The 19,137-nt window shown below is 42.7% G+C and overlaps 1 protein-coding gene across 17 annotated transcripts in view; it reads left to right on the forward strand.

The window, feature by feature from the left end:
* FOXP1 (forkhead box P1) overlaps positions 1–19,137 on the forward strand; it is a 442,295-nt gene that overhangs the window by 401,327 nt on the left and 21,831 nt on the right. For 16 of the 17 annotated variants that reach the window (XM_090021540.1, XM_090021542.1, XM_090021541.1 and 13 more), the window contains 4 exons: positions 568–655; positions 9,343–9,426; positions 18,130–18,331; positions 18,460–18,539. In XM_090021540.1, coding sequence (XP_089877666.1) covers positions 568–655; positions 9,343–9,426; positions 18,130–18,331; positions 18,460–18,539 — 454 coding nt within the window. The remainder of the gene's footprint in view (positions 1–567; positions 656–9,342; positions 9,427–18,129; positions 18,332–18,459; positions 18,540–19,137) is intronic. The other variant, XM_090021547.1, reaches the window with a different exon arrangement.

The following is a 19,137-nucleotide window of genomic DNA, read 5'->3' on the forward strand; positions in this document are numbered from 1 at the left end:
CAGCCATGTTTGACGAATTGTCCTAGACAACGTTTTAGTTCCTGTTAGATCAAGAATCAAGTTTGTTTTACAGTGACTGTCCATACCCTTCTCTCTTTTTATTAGTACCTGTATTTGGCATATGTTTCTACATCAAAATTTGTGTGTTTCTTTTTTCCATTCTTTACACAGTCATATTCTTGTTTATTTTGAATCCGTATAAATCAAGGATGCTCAGAGACTGAGTTTGCCTCTTTGCATGTACTCATGTAGCTATATCCAGCATCTTATTGTCCAGTAATATGAAATTATTTTACTACTACTTAATTTCACTTGTATTTACCTAAATGGAGAAAAACAACTGTTCTGCAGTACGTCTTTTAGACCTGAATGAATCTTTCACTGAAAATCTGTGCTAAATATCCCGAGTGACGGTAATGAGCACTAGAGCAGGACAGAATAAAAAAAAAAACTCAGCTACTGATGAAGGTCTGCTGGATAACACTCAAGTTGCTTATTCATCCTGGTAACTATTTTTTCCTTTTTGTTTCTCCATTTCACTTAATGATTTTCTGTGTATTGTTACAGACATCTCAACAGCGAGCATGCGCTGGATGATAGAAGTACAGCCCAATGTAGAGTACAAATGCAGGTTGTACAGCAGTTAGAGCTACAGGTAAAATGAAATTTATTTTAATATTACCTCAGTATTAATCAAATTCAATTTTCAACAGCCATAAAAATGAGTTCTGCTTTTCCCACTATGATTGAAAACCGGCTTTCAAAACTTCCTTGCAGTAGTTTTAAGAACTGTCAAAAGAAACTGCAGCTTCATTTCCTCTTTTGTAAACCGTAACTTGAAAAGAAATAGGAAGCTTAAACAAGCCGACTGGTTGGGAGTGCATCAGTTTGTGTCTGTTGCTTTTTATCCTCAAATTGGGGTGGGAGAGGAGGGCGGCCAGGGGAGAATGGAACGTGTTCCCAATGGTTTCGAGTCGCTGGCATGGGGGAAATGATCACTGTTCACTTCGAAACACTGCCTAATCTGACTTGTTTGGTGGCCTCTCGTTTAAGGCTTATTTTTGCCACGTGGAGCGAATGAGTTTTTGAAAGTCCAAAAAAAGGGTAAATTTGGAGTTTATTGAAATGTGCAATTGCATCGTTGTGACCCATTTCTGTCACTGTCTTTCAAAAATGCTTTTGAGTTCTTTATAATCTCCCTGTGCTTCCCTGCTCTAGCTGGACGACTTTGACTGTGTGTCTGTGTCTCTGTGTAGGCAAGAGGTTAGCAAAGGAGGGGAAATTAAAACAATGTTGTACATTATATAGTTACCAGCTATTGAAAAACCTATTTTGTATGCAAGACAGCAATTTAGAGATATATGGAAAGCCCAGGGCTAAGTACAGAAGATAATTACATTTGGAATTTTACTGAGTTAAGTCATTTATAGCTTCAAATAGTCGTAGAGAAAAATCAGCAAAAACACACTTAAACTTTTTGTTGTTACTTTTTCAAGATAACCATTTTTTTAAAATCCTTTTTATCTTCTTGCCTTACAAATTAGCCTTTTTTTCTTTCATAGATATGTCCAAAATTTTATTTTCAGTAACACTGCAGTCATGACACTCTTTCACTGTTAGCCAAAGCAGTACAGAGTATTTTAATATAAGTTTTATAAAAATCAAACTAGTCATAAAATAGCAGTGTCTTGCAGAAATTGTTAGGAGAAATGGTCTGTTGTTTGAACAAGGTTCTTGGGAATTTAAAAAAAAAAAATCCAAAAAAGCAAAACAGCCCTGCTGGTGGACTGAAATATAAGATAATCTTTCACCAAGATGCAATAACAACTGAGGCGGAGGTAAACCGAGGATTGGGTTGCAGTGAGGTTGAAAAACATAATGGGCTCATTCCTGTACTCCTGTAGCCAGTGGGAATTGCATGCATGGGGATGGCAGAATGAAGCTCTGTGAGAGGAGCTGAGCACAACAGAGATGTGTTTTCTCTGCCAGTGCATTGTGATTCCTTGAAAATATTATGAAGGATGGTGTGGTGTTTCATAGTACTAACTGAAACTCAGGGCTAATGATGAGAGAAGTGGTAAGAGAAGGATATAGTCCATGCCAATGAGATGCATCCATATTAACATGATAGTACACTCATTAGCCATATTTTTTTACTGTCCCGAAGTCTGATATATTGGTATCTCATTGGTCGTGAATTTGCACTTTCTTATTGGAAGACTAAAACAGAGGCAAGAAAAAACAATGGTCTTTGGATGAGGCAGTGGCAATAACCTGCTCCCTATCCACTTAATTGCATTATTGTCAGGTTAGAGAAAAAGTGCTTGGCATTTTGCAAAGCTGCATGGAGAGAGAGCTGTACAGAGCAGGTATGCGTAGTGGTTAGAGATTTTAAAAAGGAGGGGTGGCACAAGAGCGTGACAGGGGCTCTGTAGCCAGAGGATTTCCCTACTCTGTAGGAGTCTTCTAGTGAGTAGTTAACCCGGGTTTGCCCAAGAGCGCCATTTGCACTAAAAAGTTTCATGGGGTAGACACCTGGCCTACCAAGAAATTGGGCACTTGGACTAAAACCAGCTACCCAGTTTACACAGCTCAGCCTTTATACTAGTAGATTTGCATTCTCTGATCTAGGTAAGAAAGGCCTCTCTTTACCCAGTGGTACTCAAAGAGCTAGCGAGCTGCTTTGTTATCCAGTGGGATGGTCGAGCACTACATACTGATCATGGTGCGGCACCCTGGCAAAGGCCACATTCTGCACATGTCTTGCAGCAGTGTATCGTATTGCCTGTGACGGAGTCCAATTGCAAATTTGTCCTGCTTTAATGGAAAGTTATTCATGCATAGCCAAGGCATTGGGCCACCTTTGATTTCTCATGCTGTCAAATGCTATTTGATGGAAAGTCTTCTCTTGGCTCCCTCTTGGACAGGTGCTGGATCGATGTGATGCGTTTCTTCTCCCCTCTGCATACCAGATGTGCCTTCTAGGAGGGAGGAGAGGTATTGCATGGTATAGAGACATCCTTTTGTGATTTCTGTGGAGAGCAGGAGCCAGAGATGTTCCAACCAACTGGCCATTTGCTCAGCTCTTTTGGCATTAGTGATCACAAGAGTGAAGAGAAATAGATGCACTCTGTGACAGCCAAAGCAGAGCCCAGAGCCACTTCTGCAAACTCCTTAGGATCCTAAAGTACTGTGGTTTCATGTCATTCCGTCCCTTTTCAATGAAGTGTCTTGAGAACGCAAGAAACGTCATCTCACGCATTTCTGGCTGACTCTGTTCAATTCCTTGACATAGCTCTGTTGCTTTAAATTATTTGTCTTGGAAGTAATTGTATAGCTGAGGGCTGTGCATTGATTTTGTTTGAAACACAAAGTGCCCCATTTAGCACCATTGGCTTTTCTTTAGTTTTTGTTCATCTTGCACAGAACTCTGTCAAAGTGCGAATGCTGATGAATAAAAGTTTCGTTTTATTTCATATTCAGGGTAAGCAATGTCAGGCATCCCGTCATACATACCAGCGGGCAGGAAGGTTGTGAATCTCTGGCCTGTCAGTACTTCTGTTATAAACACATTTGAAATACCACAAGTAAAGTAATTGCCTCGTGGTATTTCTCCTTATTGAAGTCATGGTGACATGATGGGAGTCTTGATACAGTGAACATGAGCCACCAGTGCAATGCTGTAGCTGGCAAAGCAAACAAAACACTGGATTACATCTATTGATGCATCTCAGACAAGGCTGAAGATGTCATGCTCCTGCTATACGTGGCCTTGGCAAGGCCAAAGCTGGAGTATTGCATCCAGTTCTGGGCACCGCACTTCAGGAAGGATGTGGGGAAACTTGAGAGAGTCCAAAGGAGGGCTGCGCATATGGTTAGAGGTATGGAGAGCAGATCATATGATGAGAGAGATGAGCAGGACATGAGAGATATGAGCAGGTCATATCATGAGAGACAGGGGTCTGCTCAGCCTGGAGAAGAGAAGACTCGGAGGGGACTTGGTAGCAGCCTATCTATATATGAAGAGTGCATATTAGGGACTGGGAAAACATCTGTTCACCAGGGCTCCCCGGGGAAAGACCACTTTAGATTACACATAAGGAAAAACTTCTTTACAACTCAAGTGTCCAAGGTCTGGAATAGACTCCCCCCAGAAATAGTACAGTCACCTACTCTGGAGATCTTCAAAAAAACACCTGGACGCTCACCTTGCTGGGATCATCTCACCCCAGCAGACTTTCCTGCCAAGCAAGATCCTGATGATCTCGAGAGGACAGCTGTGACTATGAATCTTTTGGTGGAACTGATGAAGAGGTTTGCAGAGAGAGATGTGGGTGGCTGGGGCATGGGAAGGAGAAGAACGAGGGGGTATAGACAAGTAAGCTGCATGCTGCTCTGTGTAGCTGGGCTGCAGCTGGAGGACTGGATTTGTCTGAGGGGCCTACATTTTACTGGAAGAGAGTTTGGAAGAAAACAACCGGCATGTCACTAGCATTTGAAAAATAGCTTGAAACAGGGAAACTTGAAGATACTTGGGCGTTTCCAGTGAAGAGAAAAGGCAGCTTTGGCCGGTCTTCAAATATGTAAGAGATGTTCCAAAGAAGATCAGAAACAGTAATCGCTGGTTAGTGATTGAGGATGTAGCAAAAACCTCCTCCACATCCTGATCTTCTCTTGTACTAAGTACCCTGACCTGATGACTGGCCTCCCTTCCCCTCACCGTCTGTGTGTCCAAAAGGCTGCTGCTGGAGTTTCATGTCGAATCCCTCTTTATACTTCCAGCTCAAACTCGGGCTCCTTGTCCTTATTTCCAAGACTCCTCATCCTCTTTCCCCTCTCCCTACCACACAAATCCCCCTTGCTTTCCTATTCCTATCATCTTTTTTTTTTCCTTGGCATTTTCTCCTCTCCTGCCACCCATGCCTGGAAGGGCGTCCCTGCCCTTACCTGCTTTTCTGTGCCTTCCATCTCCTCCCGTGTCCTGCGTTTCACGTACATTTGTTTTAGATTTGAACCTGCTCCCCAAGCTGGGGGGAGGTCTCGTTATCTACTTTCTAAAGTGCCAAATTAACATCAAGCACTACATACGTGTTTACAGTAATAATTGGCAAGAGACTCTTTAGTTAAGCAGCACTTAGAGACAACGGTGAGAGGCATCTTATGAAAGCCTAAGATAAATACCAGATGAAACTTCAGAGGAGCAACTGGAAAATGGAACCAGCTGTCAAAGGAACGCCGGGGAACCACTGTTTTGGCACGTGCTCAGGGCTAGCTTGCACTTTTACTGACCCACGTTGGTGCAGAACTAATCGGATCCATCTTGAAGAGCCACTAGATGAGTCACTGAGAAGAATCCCTGTGCGATTTTATAGCCAGACAGAGAGGATCATATGGGCAGCCGAAGCAAAAAGAGGGGACGGAGTGAGGGTTGCAGAGAGAACAGAAGAGCAGCGTCCGCATCCTTTGATACAGGCAGGGCTAAGTGCAAGAGGGTGGGTCAGGGATGCTTGAAAACCAAAAGGCCAGATAAATCCTAGTGAGCAACCACATCTGTAAAGGCTCCTTACATCTGACCCAGAGTGGGTGCGGTACCCCGAAGAGCTTACAGACACCTGCACCGTCAGCAGTGCCTGAGACCTGGATGCTTCCTTACAGGGGAAGGCGGTCACTACACAGAGGTATTGGGGTCTTTCAGAGGGAGTCAAAGAAGGGGATCCTGGACCCACAGTCGTGACAGCAGTATAGCACTCCAAAGCCCCTTACTGCAGGGTGCGCTCTCGGGCTGTGTGTTGGGGGTCGATACTTTCTCCCAGCATTACGCTGCCCATCCTAATGCTGGTCCAGTCTAGACTAGTGCTCCAGTCTAACTCTGCAATGTGCCCCCTGTATAAATGCCAGCGCACTGTTAGGCAGGTCCTGCTGGGAAGCAGATGCGCGGCATGGCACGTCGGATGATCTAGGCAGCATTTTATAGAGCCAATACGTTTGCCACCTGTCACAGGAGATCAGCAGGGTCACAAAAAACACCTGCAAGTAGCTCTGAAAAGTCAGAACGGGCCTGTTTTTGAGTAATGTGCATCCGTTTAATTTGTGTGCATACCAGTCCTTTCACAAAGGGTGCTGTTAGTAATCGTGTGCATTTTCCTGCAAAACTAGTAATAGGCCCCCATTTCTAGACCTCTCGAGCCCCAGTCACTGCCACAGTGATGAGAGCTGGCTCACGTCACTGGCTTAGCAAGACCTCATGACTTCTTTTGAATGATCTAACCGGATGGTGGGGAGGTAATAATGGAGGTACGGGTTGATATCACTCTTGCTTCCTGACCTAAGGGGAACCGGCATAAAGAAATTCTTAGGATTTTTCACTTCCATTCCATTCGCTGCTTTGAAACCGAGAGACGTCCATTTTTCATCATTTAAACTCCTGCCTAAGTGTGTGAGTGTTTGAATTCCTAGACTATGACAAAATATTAATGTGCATCTGCCTGAAATGTCCAGAGAATCTTTAATAGGCGTCCTCCACCCAATGCCGCATTAAAAAAAAAATGCCCAGATGATGACTGAAAACAATAAAAACAAGGACACTGCCAACGCGGGGTGAAATAATGTACTGTGCCCTGCGGACGCCCGGGCGCAGGAGGAAAAGAGCTAGGGTGTGTCCCTTTGTGCCCCCGTGCCTTTTCCTCGCCTTGGCTGCTGAGTCACAAGCCGAAGGTTTTCAGGAGGGGGCGCTTATTTGATTTGTGCTGCAATGGGTTGTCACCCAATTGAGGTTTCACGTGCCAACTCCAGCGAAGGCAGCTCAGATGCTGAGCCAGTCAGCAAATAAAGCTACTAAGAATAGAAAACTCGGGAGCAGCCCCCTCCCCAAAACATAAAAGCATTCATTGGTCTTGCATCAATCAATGTCTAATGAGGTTTTTAGAACCCCACTTTCCCCAAAGAGACCGCAGGAAAGCCCCATGGGGAGAAGGCGACTCGGGCAGTGCACCCAGCGCCTGGGCCGGGGTTACGTGGCCTTGCAGGGATGTGGAGTTTCCTTGCCAGGGTCTGGCTTCTGTGACTCTCCCAGCAGCCATTTGATAAGTCCTGCCCCCATCCTGATAGAGCAGCACCCATCCTGAGAACCATCCAGCCCCCCACCCTGTGAAAATCCCCGGGATTTGGGGTTTGCACTTTCAGAACATGAGACAGTTGCACCAATTTTTCCTTTCTCCAATTCCTGTCTTGGAAACCTTGTGTGCCAACTTTCAACCCATCTTGACATTTTTTTGGCACGCGCAGAGCCCCTCCGCTTGGGTAGATTGACACAGCCTTAACTACAAGATTACAAATCCGAGTTTATGACTGAGCCTTCTTTTACATACGCTTTCCCCAGTTTTACTGCTCGAGACAGATGACTGATAAGGTGGGCAGGTTGTTTAAACTCACACTGGAATGCGAGTGGATTTCTCCTCTTGGCACCAGGAATGTGGATTTTCTACAGCAAAATGCAAAAGCCGAGAAAGCTGTCAGTTTTCAAGGCCTGAATAGAACAGGCTTCTTTCTGCTGGGCAAGTTTGTTAATCGCACCCAAATTTGCTAGTAGTTTTTGGGGTTTGTTTTTTTTTTAAATAGAGCTATCTACTTATGGGCAGTTGTGGGGGGACACGTACCATATGGGCTGCAGACTTCCAGGCCATATGCAGCACAGGAGAGGCCCTTCTGGGTTCTCTCCTTCCTACCATGTGCACAGCCTGACACTCTCCCTTCACAGCGAGGGCAGCACGGATACTCTCCCCAAACCCTCCCATTGCACCCAGCAGAGAGGGGCAAGAAGCAGAAGCTGGAGGAGATGGGGAGCCTGGGAAGCAGGCAGAGCGGTGGCTAGTTGGGAGCCCGCAAGCTGCATGGCAATGCCTCGTGGGTTGCATGCGGCCCATGGGACCTCCATGCTGTTTTAAAACAGAGCCAGGAACGGTCCCCATTGCACACAGAAAAGTTTTCAGCATCTTCAAAGGCAGCGAGCTTAGCGACGCAACGCAGCGGAAATCTGGCACGTTCAAGCAGACTCGGTGAATGAAGTCTGCTGGAGCGCGGGAATCGACCCACTCTGGCAGCCTTCTGCATCACGTAAATCAGCGTCCCCGCGCTGGAAGGATGGCAGCGGGGCGCTTTGAACTAAAACTCGTTTGCGGAGCTTTCCTTCAGAGCACCCCACCGCCATTTTTGCAGCGCGCGGGTGCTGACACACAAGGCGCGGGCACTTTTAATTAGCACGGCTCACTACTTAAAGCGCCCGGCGCCGCATCCCAGAGCACGTGTAAAAATGCCCTTTAGAGCCTGATCGCTGCGTTCCAAGTGCGTTTCCAAGGCCGGCCAGCATAAAGATGAGGAACCAGGAGTGACATAGATGTGGATTTCAGGAGGAATTTTAAGGGATTTGAGAGAAGTGAAGCCTGCCATTGTGAAGGAGACTGCACCCGTTTACACACCAAGTGCTGTTCTCCGGGGGCTCGCGCAGCAGGAGGAGCACAGGAGCAGCATTATGTGTTTTGAGCCACTTTCGGTCTGAGCGGCAATCGGCTGACGCACGGCGACAGAGCCCTAATAAAATAGTTCCTAATATGGTCACACTTTCCTCTCCTGTTGCTTAAAGACGCATGTTGGGAGGATCCAATTTAAATTGCTGCCCCTCTTTCAGACGAATATTGCCCTTGCTTCTGTTTCTGCCCCGGCTTCCTAGGCGGGCTGAGAGAGGTGCTGATTTTAGAAAAGGCTTGTTTCTCTCCCAGACAGAGCTGGTGCTTTCCAGAGCTGAAAGCTGCCTGTTCTGCCTCTCTGAGGATGCTTCCTGCGGTCTCTTTGCTTGTCTTACACACCACCGAAGTCGTACGCGATGTCAAAAACAGAGTCTATTTTCTGAATTTCTTTTTTAATACTGAGCAGAAAGCAAGAAGAGGGGAAAAAAAAAAAAAAAAAGGCCTTGCAACTGAGCCGCATAACTTGCTTTCTGCTTTGCCTCCTGAGCAAATAGAGGGGATTGGTTAACAACCATGATTCGCTATTGTCTTTTAGCTGTCGGGTGCTACATTGAACCTCGTGGTGCCAGCAGGTCTAGTACTCCTCACTCAAGGGCGAATGCATTTTTCCTTTGGGAAACGCTGACACCCAGCACCAGGAGTTAGTTTTACCTTGTGAACGACCGTATAACATTTCCAAACAACTAAGCAAAGAAGGATGCTTTGTCTTCTGCTGTGGTGCCAACTGTTTAATTAGGAATAAGCAGAATTCTGGGTTTTATTCATAAAGTAACAGGGCTTTTATTTTTTCTTTCTTTTCTCCCTTCCCCCCCCCCTTTAGCTTGCAAAAGACAAAGAGCGCCTGCAAGCGATGATGACACACCTACATGTGAAGTCAACTGAACCAAAAGCCACCCCTCAGCCCGTAAGTACTGATCTGTGCAGAGAGAGAACAAAGCCTCACAACAACCTCTTTTCCTGTTTCCCACCTCAGAGCATAATACTAAGTGTGGCCTACTTTAACAGACTGTCAAAGTGAAGAGATGAAAATTGCTTCTCCGGTTGGCTTAGAATAGTCCCTGCCACGTAAAACAATTTTCGCCAACTCTGGTTTTTTTTTTCCCCTTCCCCTTCTTCAAGGAGTTGTTAAAAATGAGTAATTTTAAAGCTGACGTACCGGACCTTTTCCTGCCTTTACATACACATGTGTAGGTGCCTTCAAGTGAGGGAAATCTGTATGTGATTGGGCGATGCGTTAGAGCCAGTGTGTTTTATTGTCCAAGATAAGAATTGCATTTATTTCACTTTTCACTGGGCTGCCGTCATGGGCTCGGATGGACTAGACTCTACCGGTATGTACATTTTGATGATGATCAAAAATCACTATCTCCCAGTGTCAGTTTTTAAAGTACACGCAGTGCACAGGGACTGGGAATGAAAGCCCCCTTCCCTTGGCTCACTCTCCATAAAAGCCCAGAAGTGGGGATCCGCCTTGCAGACCACATGGAATAAAACATTTTGATCTGTAAGTTCACATGGTCTCATCGTCCAAACCAAGACTACTACCTGGCAAAGGCAAATCTATAACCTCATTCCCCAATCCAAACTGCATCTTGGCTGTTGTTGTCTAATATCGTCCTAATACTAAAATTTTTCCTTGTAGCTTCACATGATTATTCAAAATGGAGAGAGTGCTTTGCTTCTTGATTTTAAGATTTGTAAGATTTAAAGGTACACTGCCTTTATTTGATTTTGCTCTGAGTCATTGTGTGAAAATTAATTGAGCGTTGACAATCTATAGTTAGTACTAGCAATTTTAATCAATATGCAATGATGCAGCATAATGACAAAGTATTGGTTTATCTGTTTTGACTGATTTTTTTTCTATAAATAACGCAAACACACACCCATATATATGTGATTTATGGTGATAGAAATAAAAAAGAGTCAGACTATTAACCCAGCAAATATGGTAGCCTGCCAAGATGCAGTTGGTAGACAAAATTAATGTCTGAAACAGAACACATTACAGAGATAGAGAACATAAAATCATTAAACACTTTGCGCATCCATTTTTACTAGAAAAGGATTTCTTCCTTTCTCTGTTGTTGGAAATAAATGGCAGCAGAAGTGGATAGGGAGGACGCCAGAAAGAAAACGGCAGGCTGTTTAACAACATAAGTTCGGGTGTCAAACTTGGCGGGAAATTTCAACCGTGAGTTTGGAGAAAGTTGCACTAGAAATCCCTCCAGTTAAACGGCCGAGATTCCTAAAATTGGTTGATCCGGTGGATGCAACCTGTTACAAACGGAAACGACTTACGGTACCTAGAGATAACTTTGTCCAATTCTCCAGTTCACGTTAGCGTTGAAAGCAAGCGCTGCTCAGCACCTCGTGGGCTCAGCTATACAGACCCAGCCAAATGGAGAAGAGATTTGCTTTCTCTTGCTCCTGGTGGATTAAAAATTAAAACAGTGGAATAACGGGGGAGTCTCAAAGCTGTGCTCGGAGGCCTTTCATAGCAGCAGTTCTCCTCGAGGACGGGGATTAAAAATAAAGGGCGGTAACAGCAGGCAGACAAGCACAGCTTGGTTCGTGAGCTACCGATCAATGCTTGGTATTGATGGGCAAGAGGTTTTCATTGGCGTTGTAGGCTACAGAGATACCAGTTGGTGTCGCTATGAAGATTATTATTAAACAGCTAATAAACAGGGGAAAGCAACAGCAAAAAAAAGAACATGGGGGAAAAGGGCTGTCTTGATTAGTATTAAAAATGTTTTATATTCTGGAAAATTATAGCTTTGATGGGGACCTCCTACTAAATTTATTTTTAACTGCTCTATTGAAAATTCTGTACCACTAGTCAACATTATCTCTCAGTTGCTCAGCACAGTGTTTCTTTATTAAAAGAAATAGGCATGAATATTTTTGACTGAAAAATTAATAGCTTTTGAATTCATACACAGCAGGTTTTCTTTTGCAAAGAAGTCCAATATCGCTGCACAGCACTTCTATAACCATTTATTTAGAGTCCAAGTCAAACCTTTGACAGCTAGAGCAGTGTTACAAGCCAACATAAAGAACTCCAAGATGTAAACCAACAATAGGCAGTCTGTGTGAGGTTTGCCATTGTCAAATACATAGATTGTTTGGATTAGTTTATGTAAATGTACTGTTGTATTACCCTTTGAAAAAAAAAAAAAGATCACATTTGTGTATGAAAAGTGGTTTCGTTCACAGGCAGCATTATAAATTCCTTATCCTTTAACTTACATGTTAGAAGTAAAAATTGGTGCCTGACAGACCTATATTGTGTGACACTCTGTTGTTGGATTGAAACTGCCTTCTTTTCATTTATTGAAATATAGAAAATTTTATTATAGATACCATCTGATAAATCAGAAATTATTAAAATATGTATAGGTGAAGCATTTGAAAATTAATTATAAAATGGCGAAGTATAGTGTTTTGCAGAAATTGCGCTTGCCTTGTGAAAAAAGACCCCGGTCCTTTCAACTCAGTGGGGTAGGACTTTGGTAAAAAGATCTGATGACCATTACTGCAGTGCAAAGTATTCTTTACATCTGGTAATTAATTTTTCCCCCCAACCTAACTTATACAAGGTGTATGCTAGAATGAATATATTTTGGTATAGCTGTGATTTTAAAGGAAAGTGTCACTACGATTCAACGATTTTTAAACACCGCTTTTTAATGACAGAATAGAGAATTATGGAGAATTTTTTTTTCCCCGTTTTAAAGGATCTTAGTGTTTGTTTTTAAATGGTTCATAATTACATTGTAGAACTGGCAAGTGAGCTGTATTACTGTATATCTCTTTTAACTGAATGCATTTTTGGCTGTCGCTTATATTTTCCACTGGTCAACAGCATGAGCTTACCCTGGTTAAGCTACATCACACCAATGTGTGTCGTATTTTTAGACCATTCAGCTCATAGCCCAGTTCTTGGCACTGAGCATTGATTCAGGCATCGGCCCAACCCTGATGTACAGGAACTTGTCAGGTCTAGTCATGTTAAGCAACACAGATCGGTCTGTAGATTGCTTCAGCTCCTTGAAATAATTTACGTTGTGGAAGGTGCGGTGGGATGACCACGCGTGTAACCGTTGCAGTGCACCAAGACCACCGTTCAGCAAAGCCTATGAAGTCCTGTTGAAGTCCACGAAGCTGCGGCATGTTCTTCAGCCCTTTGCTGAATCGTGGCCCAAGTCACTGGCAGATAATTGTACATGTAGGGCTGTCGTGTGGAGAAGTCTCCATCGGTGCTGCTCGGCAGGCATGCTGTTCTGGGCCCTACTGCTGCGAGGAGTATTGTGCAGAGAGTGAGGAAGTAGCATGGTGGGGTGCGAGTGTGTGGAGGAGAAACTGGGGAGAGAGTGAACCGTTATAGTAGTAATAATAAATACGCTCAAGTGCCTGACGTGATGTTTGTAACTGAGATGCCCAACTGTGGAGCGTTTTAGAAGGAAAATGAAGCATCTCGCAGCTTATTTCATGAAAAAATATGGAATTACTCCCATTATTACAGGGTGTGAAGATTCTCTGAAATTAAAATACTTCAAAACAAATCCATTCGTCCTTGGGGAATGAGCCAGGATGTGGTGGTGCAGGAGGGAATTTTTTTCAATGCAAAGCAAAACAACACAGTCTCTCAAGAATTATTTTTTCTGTTCTTGCTATTAAGGTTCCTTCTTCCCAACCTCACCCCCCACCCCAGCCCATTCGCACACAGCATTTTCATTCAGGTCTGAGGTCAGCATCTCAGAATGAATCAGGAGCTTGATCTGCTTGGAGGTATTATCTAAATATCAAAGAGCTGGGAAGGAAAAAAAATGCCACTTTTTTTTTTCTCTCCACTCTGCCCAACAAGTAATTCTGAGTACTCGGTAGAAAATCCACTTCTGTGCAAATGACATGAAACTTTTAAAGAAAGTTTTGGCATTTTAAAGGCAGTGCACTGTTAGACGTCCGTTTTTTAAACATATTTTCTTTTACCCTAACCGTAGCAATTAGGATTGTTTTGAAATACTGTTTTTAGCAACTGTAAAAACAAAGTATTCAAAAAGAATCGTCTTTTAACCGTTGAGGTAATGACTGAGCATTTTAGCTGCTGTAGCTGTACTTTATCGTTTGCAAAACTAATGATATGCAGCAATAAAAAGAGATTCTCGAGCACAACACACAAAAGCTGTTTTTATATACTGTTTTTCATTAAGTCCCACTCCTCAACTTGGGTTTCCTTAGTATCCCTGCCAATAACAACACCTGCTAAGTGATTGCTGCCTGCCAGATTCTACATCTTATGCAGCCATGTGTCCAGGCTGCAATAGGGAAGGAAGACGCAGAATCTTGCAGTGCTCCAGGCCCAGCGGCCTTACTGCTCTCTGCCTTAGGTGTCTAAAGAAACACTCTGCACACCAGGCTGATTCAGGTCCAGAAACTCTGCAGTTTTATCATCAAGTCCAACCTTGATCAGAGTGGCAGCACCAGCAGCCCAGAACCGCTGACCTAAAACAGTAGGTGCAGCCCCCCTCGTGACACTGCCTATTTTTTTTTTCCTCGTGAAAATGATTCAGATCCGCTTTTGTATCTCTGGCAATTATAGTCACGTAACAGGTTTACATGAAAAGAAGTCAAGTTGCCTCCAAACAGGAGAGTCTTGTCATAGAAATGCATGTTTATGGACTAAAGGAGTGTTACCTTTCTGGCTTTTATTTTTATATTCAGAAAAATAATAATGACTCAGTCATTGCCTTTAAAATAAGGAAAAGGCTAGGTCTTGAAAGTAAAAAATTATGGTGATGGTGATGATGATGATGATTCATAGATGTTAGGGAGGCAGGAAAGACTGCTGGGGTAATAATCCTAAATGGGATATTGAACACTGAAACAATGATGGTAGGTAGGTAGGGAAGTGCAGCCACCCTTCTTAAAAATCCTCCAGCAGATTGAATTTACTGGTTGAATTTACAGAACATGAGCATACTTTTGTGTGTGTTGGGGGGGGGGGGGCAGATGCCCCCTTATGCCTGATTAGTTTAACTCCTTGAGCTTAAGACTCTTCTCTTGTGAATTTGTACAGCACCTAGCACATTATGAGCTCTGGTGTAATACAAAGAATAACACAATAACAGTCATTAGACAGCCAGCTTGGAGACTCATATTCAGTACCCCCCAGCAAGGATGATACCTCATCAAAAACACCAGTATGTGGGAAACTTGTCATGCGCAAGTACCAGCACAAACAGCTTTTCTAATCATAGTAACTTGTTTTTAAATAGAAAGTGCAAACAGTGAGAAATTCAGGAGAGTTTCCATCAGGAAAAGAAACCCTCCCAGTACAGTCCCTTCCTGATCTTTGCCCCCGCATAATCATCTTTTAGCAGCCAGCAGCACAGAGAGAGCCTCACCACTCTTTCATTCCTAATTGATGATGATATTAAGATTTAATAGTTTACAATTAAAATTAATATTTTAAGATTACAACAAAACCAACAGCATTCATAATTTGTTATTCTGCTCTACTTCACAATTAATTTTTTAAGTCTACATTTTATAGATAGCAGCACGTTGAGTCTCAGGAGCGCAGCCCGCACCTTATTCTTACTCCCCCCCTTTCCCCCCCACCTCATGGTATATTTTGGGCACTGTGTACCCGACTAGCAAGGATCGGACCCCTTGGAAAATCAGAGATACTATCATCAAACAAAACTTAAAGCAGCAAAACTTCGCTGGCAATTGACAAGGTCGGCATTTCATTAACTTGTTGGTTCAGTCGTACAAATGATTGTCGGAGGTGAAACACACTATACTCACAGTGTTCCAGCTTTTTGTTCTTTCCCTCCTCGCAAACTGCAGTCATGTTTAATTTGGAAACTGGGCTCCTTTGGCAAATTAGCAATTAGAACAATTTTGTGGGAATATGTATATGTGTCATTAGTTTTCCTGCAAATTAATAGCAAGAGCAGAGGTCAGGCAGAAATTTTCCACTTGACTGCAGCTCCTCTGTTGAGATTTGGCACTTTGTTTTGGAACGGCCACAGCTGCTCAAAGCCACAGTCTTCCTTTAGGAACCGTCTTTTAATTAGTTTACCTCATAGCCATTATTACAAATATTACTGCCTCCCCTCCTTGAAATAAAATTACTGTTTCTACAAAATATTCCAGTGACATCTTGCACCACCGCACATTGATGGTGGGGTCATTCGAATGCAGCGTTTAATCATTAGATCACCTCCATAAGCATCTCCTAATTAGAGTCCTTACAATACAATTTTATCTGGTAATTAGCTGAGATTGGCTGCTTCCTCTGTAGCTTATTAGTGGCAGCCCAGCAGTGGGTGTGAATCACAGTGTCATTTGTCAAGCCTGTTAAAGCCCCCCTCTTTGCTCTTCCTCCCTTTCTGTGTTTATTTCTAGTTGCTACCTATGCTGAAAAGCCTAAAGAAATTTAACTCCATTCAAATCCTTTAAGCAGAGAACATTGACCTTTGCCGATTCTTTTTTGCAGTTTTCCAGTAGAAGCAGATTAAATGTTAAGTTTTTAAACAGTCAGAAAAGAAGAAGAAAAATCTTAACTCCTTTGAAGTGGAGTAGTTTGAGCCGTAATGATGAAACGCTATCAGTGATCTTTCCAACGGGAGCGAATATCTACTGAGCTTGTGCTGGAGATGGGCACTTAAAATTGATGCAGATTTGCTTGCAGTTATCGGACTGGTAAAATGTCCATTTAGAAGCAGAGATAAAATACAGTAGATTTAATTTCATGGTGAGACCTGTCAGTCGTACCGTTATTATCATTATTGCTCTTTTTGTCATACGTAATAGATGGATAGATGGATAACAGAAGGACACAAGCGTGTATATTCCTAATCAGCGCTCTTAAATCGAACCAGTCAACAAATGGACTCCGTTCGGATGGCCATTACATTTCTATTGTGTAAGCAATATTTAAAAAAAGCCAGAAGCACATCAACAAGGAGGTGAACACATTGGCATATATACGTCAGGCTGCATTTGTTGGTTCGCTTCATTGCAGGGTTTTTTTCAGGAAACTCAGGCCTGTGTCTTACCGCCTTTCATGGTCTCCTTCACCCTGCTGGGCTCGTGCAATTCTGTATTGCCTTGAAGTGTTAAATGTTTTCCTCTGTAAGGAGAGACCTTCTAGCTTGTGAGCACCTGCACAAAGAGGGCGGTATTCGCAGGTCTGCTTTTCATAAAATAATTTCTTCAGAGCAGTACTTGAGCTGGCGGTGGACACTGTTCCATCTCCCCAACACTTCACTGCTTTATACTCTTGAGCCCTTCCTATTTTGCATTCAAAAGGGAAAAACAGGAACAATTTATCTGCCATGCAGTTGTGCACTGTTTATGGGTGGTTGGCTTACTGCATTGATACTCACGCTGGAAAGTTAAAAGCATTTTTTTCCTACTTGGTTTTGGATAAATTCTATTTTTTTTAATGATATTAATGTGAGGGATCTTACCTGTTTTCTTTCAAACCCAAACGTTAATAAGGAGCATTGTGGGCAAGCATCGGATGGGTTGGGGAATGTCTGGCTGGTGCACCTCACCTCTGTTTGGGAAAGGCTGGACATCGGGCAAAGAAAAATGGTAGTCGTGAAGAAAAGTGGGGGAATCCCGGCCTGATTAAATTCTTCTGTCGACAGCAATATTGTTCACAATAAAGGCTCAAGGAAAGAAATGAGAAAATAATCAAAGAGGCTTTCCCCCCCATTTCTGATGGAGTTGTTTGGTATTGTATTGATTGTTTAAAACATTTCTCCAGGAGCAGCCCATCTTGCTTCCAAAGCGGTCCTTGGGCAACTGGGAAAGGGTCAAATGATATAGATGGGCACTGGTATGACGCATACTAAAAACAGTTGCCTATGGTTTTCAGTTCTTGAGGCAGTCATCTTATGACTAGCTGTCAGGCTGTTGTAGGCTTTTAGGTTTCTGCAGGTAGCACTAGTACAGTCCACACCAAGGAGAGAGGAAAAACCCGTGTCATTTGTGCTGGGCTTAATGGTCGCGGTATTTCATGTAGTGCAATTAATTAAATTATTCTGGAGTTAACCTATTCCAGGCTCTGCTTTTAAAATGGAGGAACAGGAAATTCTCAAATGCTGTAGTGCTATTCCATTTCTTTGTACTGTACTTCTAACAAAATGTGGTCTTTATTTTAAGCCTTCAACTAAGTGTCCAAGAAGATTGATTAGAACCATGCACAATGATAACGTGAAAATAAGAGATGCGTGGGTTTTAGATTGTGAACAATGGAACGAAAATAAATTATTAAAATGATAAAAATCCACTCTCTGAAGTCCTGACTGCCGGTATTTATGGTTGCTGCAATTACGTTTAAAAAAAAAAAAAAAAAATCTAGACAATTACATTTTCATCCTAGTGGATCGTAATGGAGATGTTACAGCAGCATTTAAAGCGAAAGCAAGTGTTCAAGCCACAGAAGCCGAAACAAGTATACAAGCTCTGCTCTCTGTGTTAAACCAAATGATATAGTTGAAATCGTGCAACCTGTTTTCAGATTGCTTAATTTGCAAGAATTGTGATTTCTGAGGAAATGTCCCTCGTTTTCTTCTTGCAATAGCTGAATCTGGTGTCAAGCGTCACGCTTTCAAAGACTGCATCTGAGGCTTCTCCGCAGAGCTTACCTCATACTCCGACCACCCCAACTACCCCCATCACTCCTGTCACCCAGGGACCTTCTGTCATCACTCCCACCAGCATGCACAACGTTGGACCTATCAGGAGGCGGTACTCTGATAAATACAATGTCCCCATTTCTTCAGGTAAATGGCTGGTAAGGGCAAGGGCCCTCTGATATTTTTTGATTATTTTTTTTTTTTTAATTGTTCCTTCTACGAATTGCAAAGGAATTGGAGATTGTGATGTTAACAGAACACCTGCTCTTATTTAGCAGATATTGCCCAGAACCAAGAGTTTTATAAGAACGCAGAAGTGAGACCACCATTCACGTATGCATCTTTAATTCGGCAGGTAATCGATCCTCACGACCACATTTTGATAAAAAGGAAAAAAAAATGTCTATCTGCATGCATACTATAGATTAAATAGATTTAAAACCCTTTAGTATGCAAGCATGCTCAAACCTTTACTATAAGGGTTTTTAGAACTGCAATATATAACATAATTGCTTTTGATTAAGTATTACAATACGATGTGATTATTAGGAAATTCATTTCACACAACAGTGAAAATGAGCCTGTTTAAAGATGGCAAGTCAATTATCACAAGCTACAGTAATCTCTGATCCCTAGAATTAATCTGAGCTCTAAATAATTACTGAGCTTTAATCAGCTACTGAAATGTTTTGCATTTCTCTTTGATTCTGCTTTATGAATGACTAATAAATTAATATTTCTGTAAGGAAACAGAAATAAAAACTCAAAACAATTAGATAATTCCATTTTGAATTTTGCTATTGAACTGTTAAATACAGCCATTAATCTTAGATCATATTGTGGAACCTTTCTTTGGATTTTGGCTCCAAATCTCTCTCTTTTTTTTTTTTTATTTGGTTAAGTAAAAATGTGAGTATGTGTTCTCCCGGTTTGGTCACAACTCACTGCGCCTT

Source organism: Crocodylus siamensis, chromosome 11 (assembly GCF_052110815.1).
Source record: "Crocodylus siamensis isolate JL-2025a chromosome 11, ASM5211081v1, whole genome shotgun sequence".
Classification (NCBI taxonomy): Eukaryota; Metazoa; Chordata; order Crocodylia; family Crocodylidae; genus Crocodylus; species Crocodylus siamensis.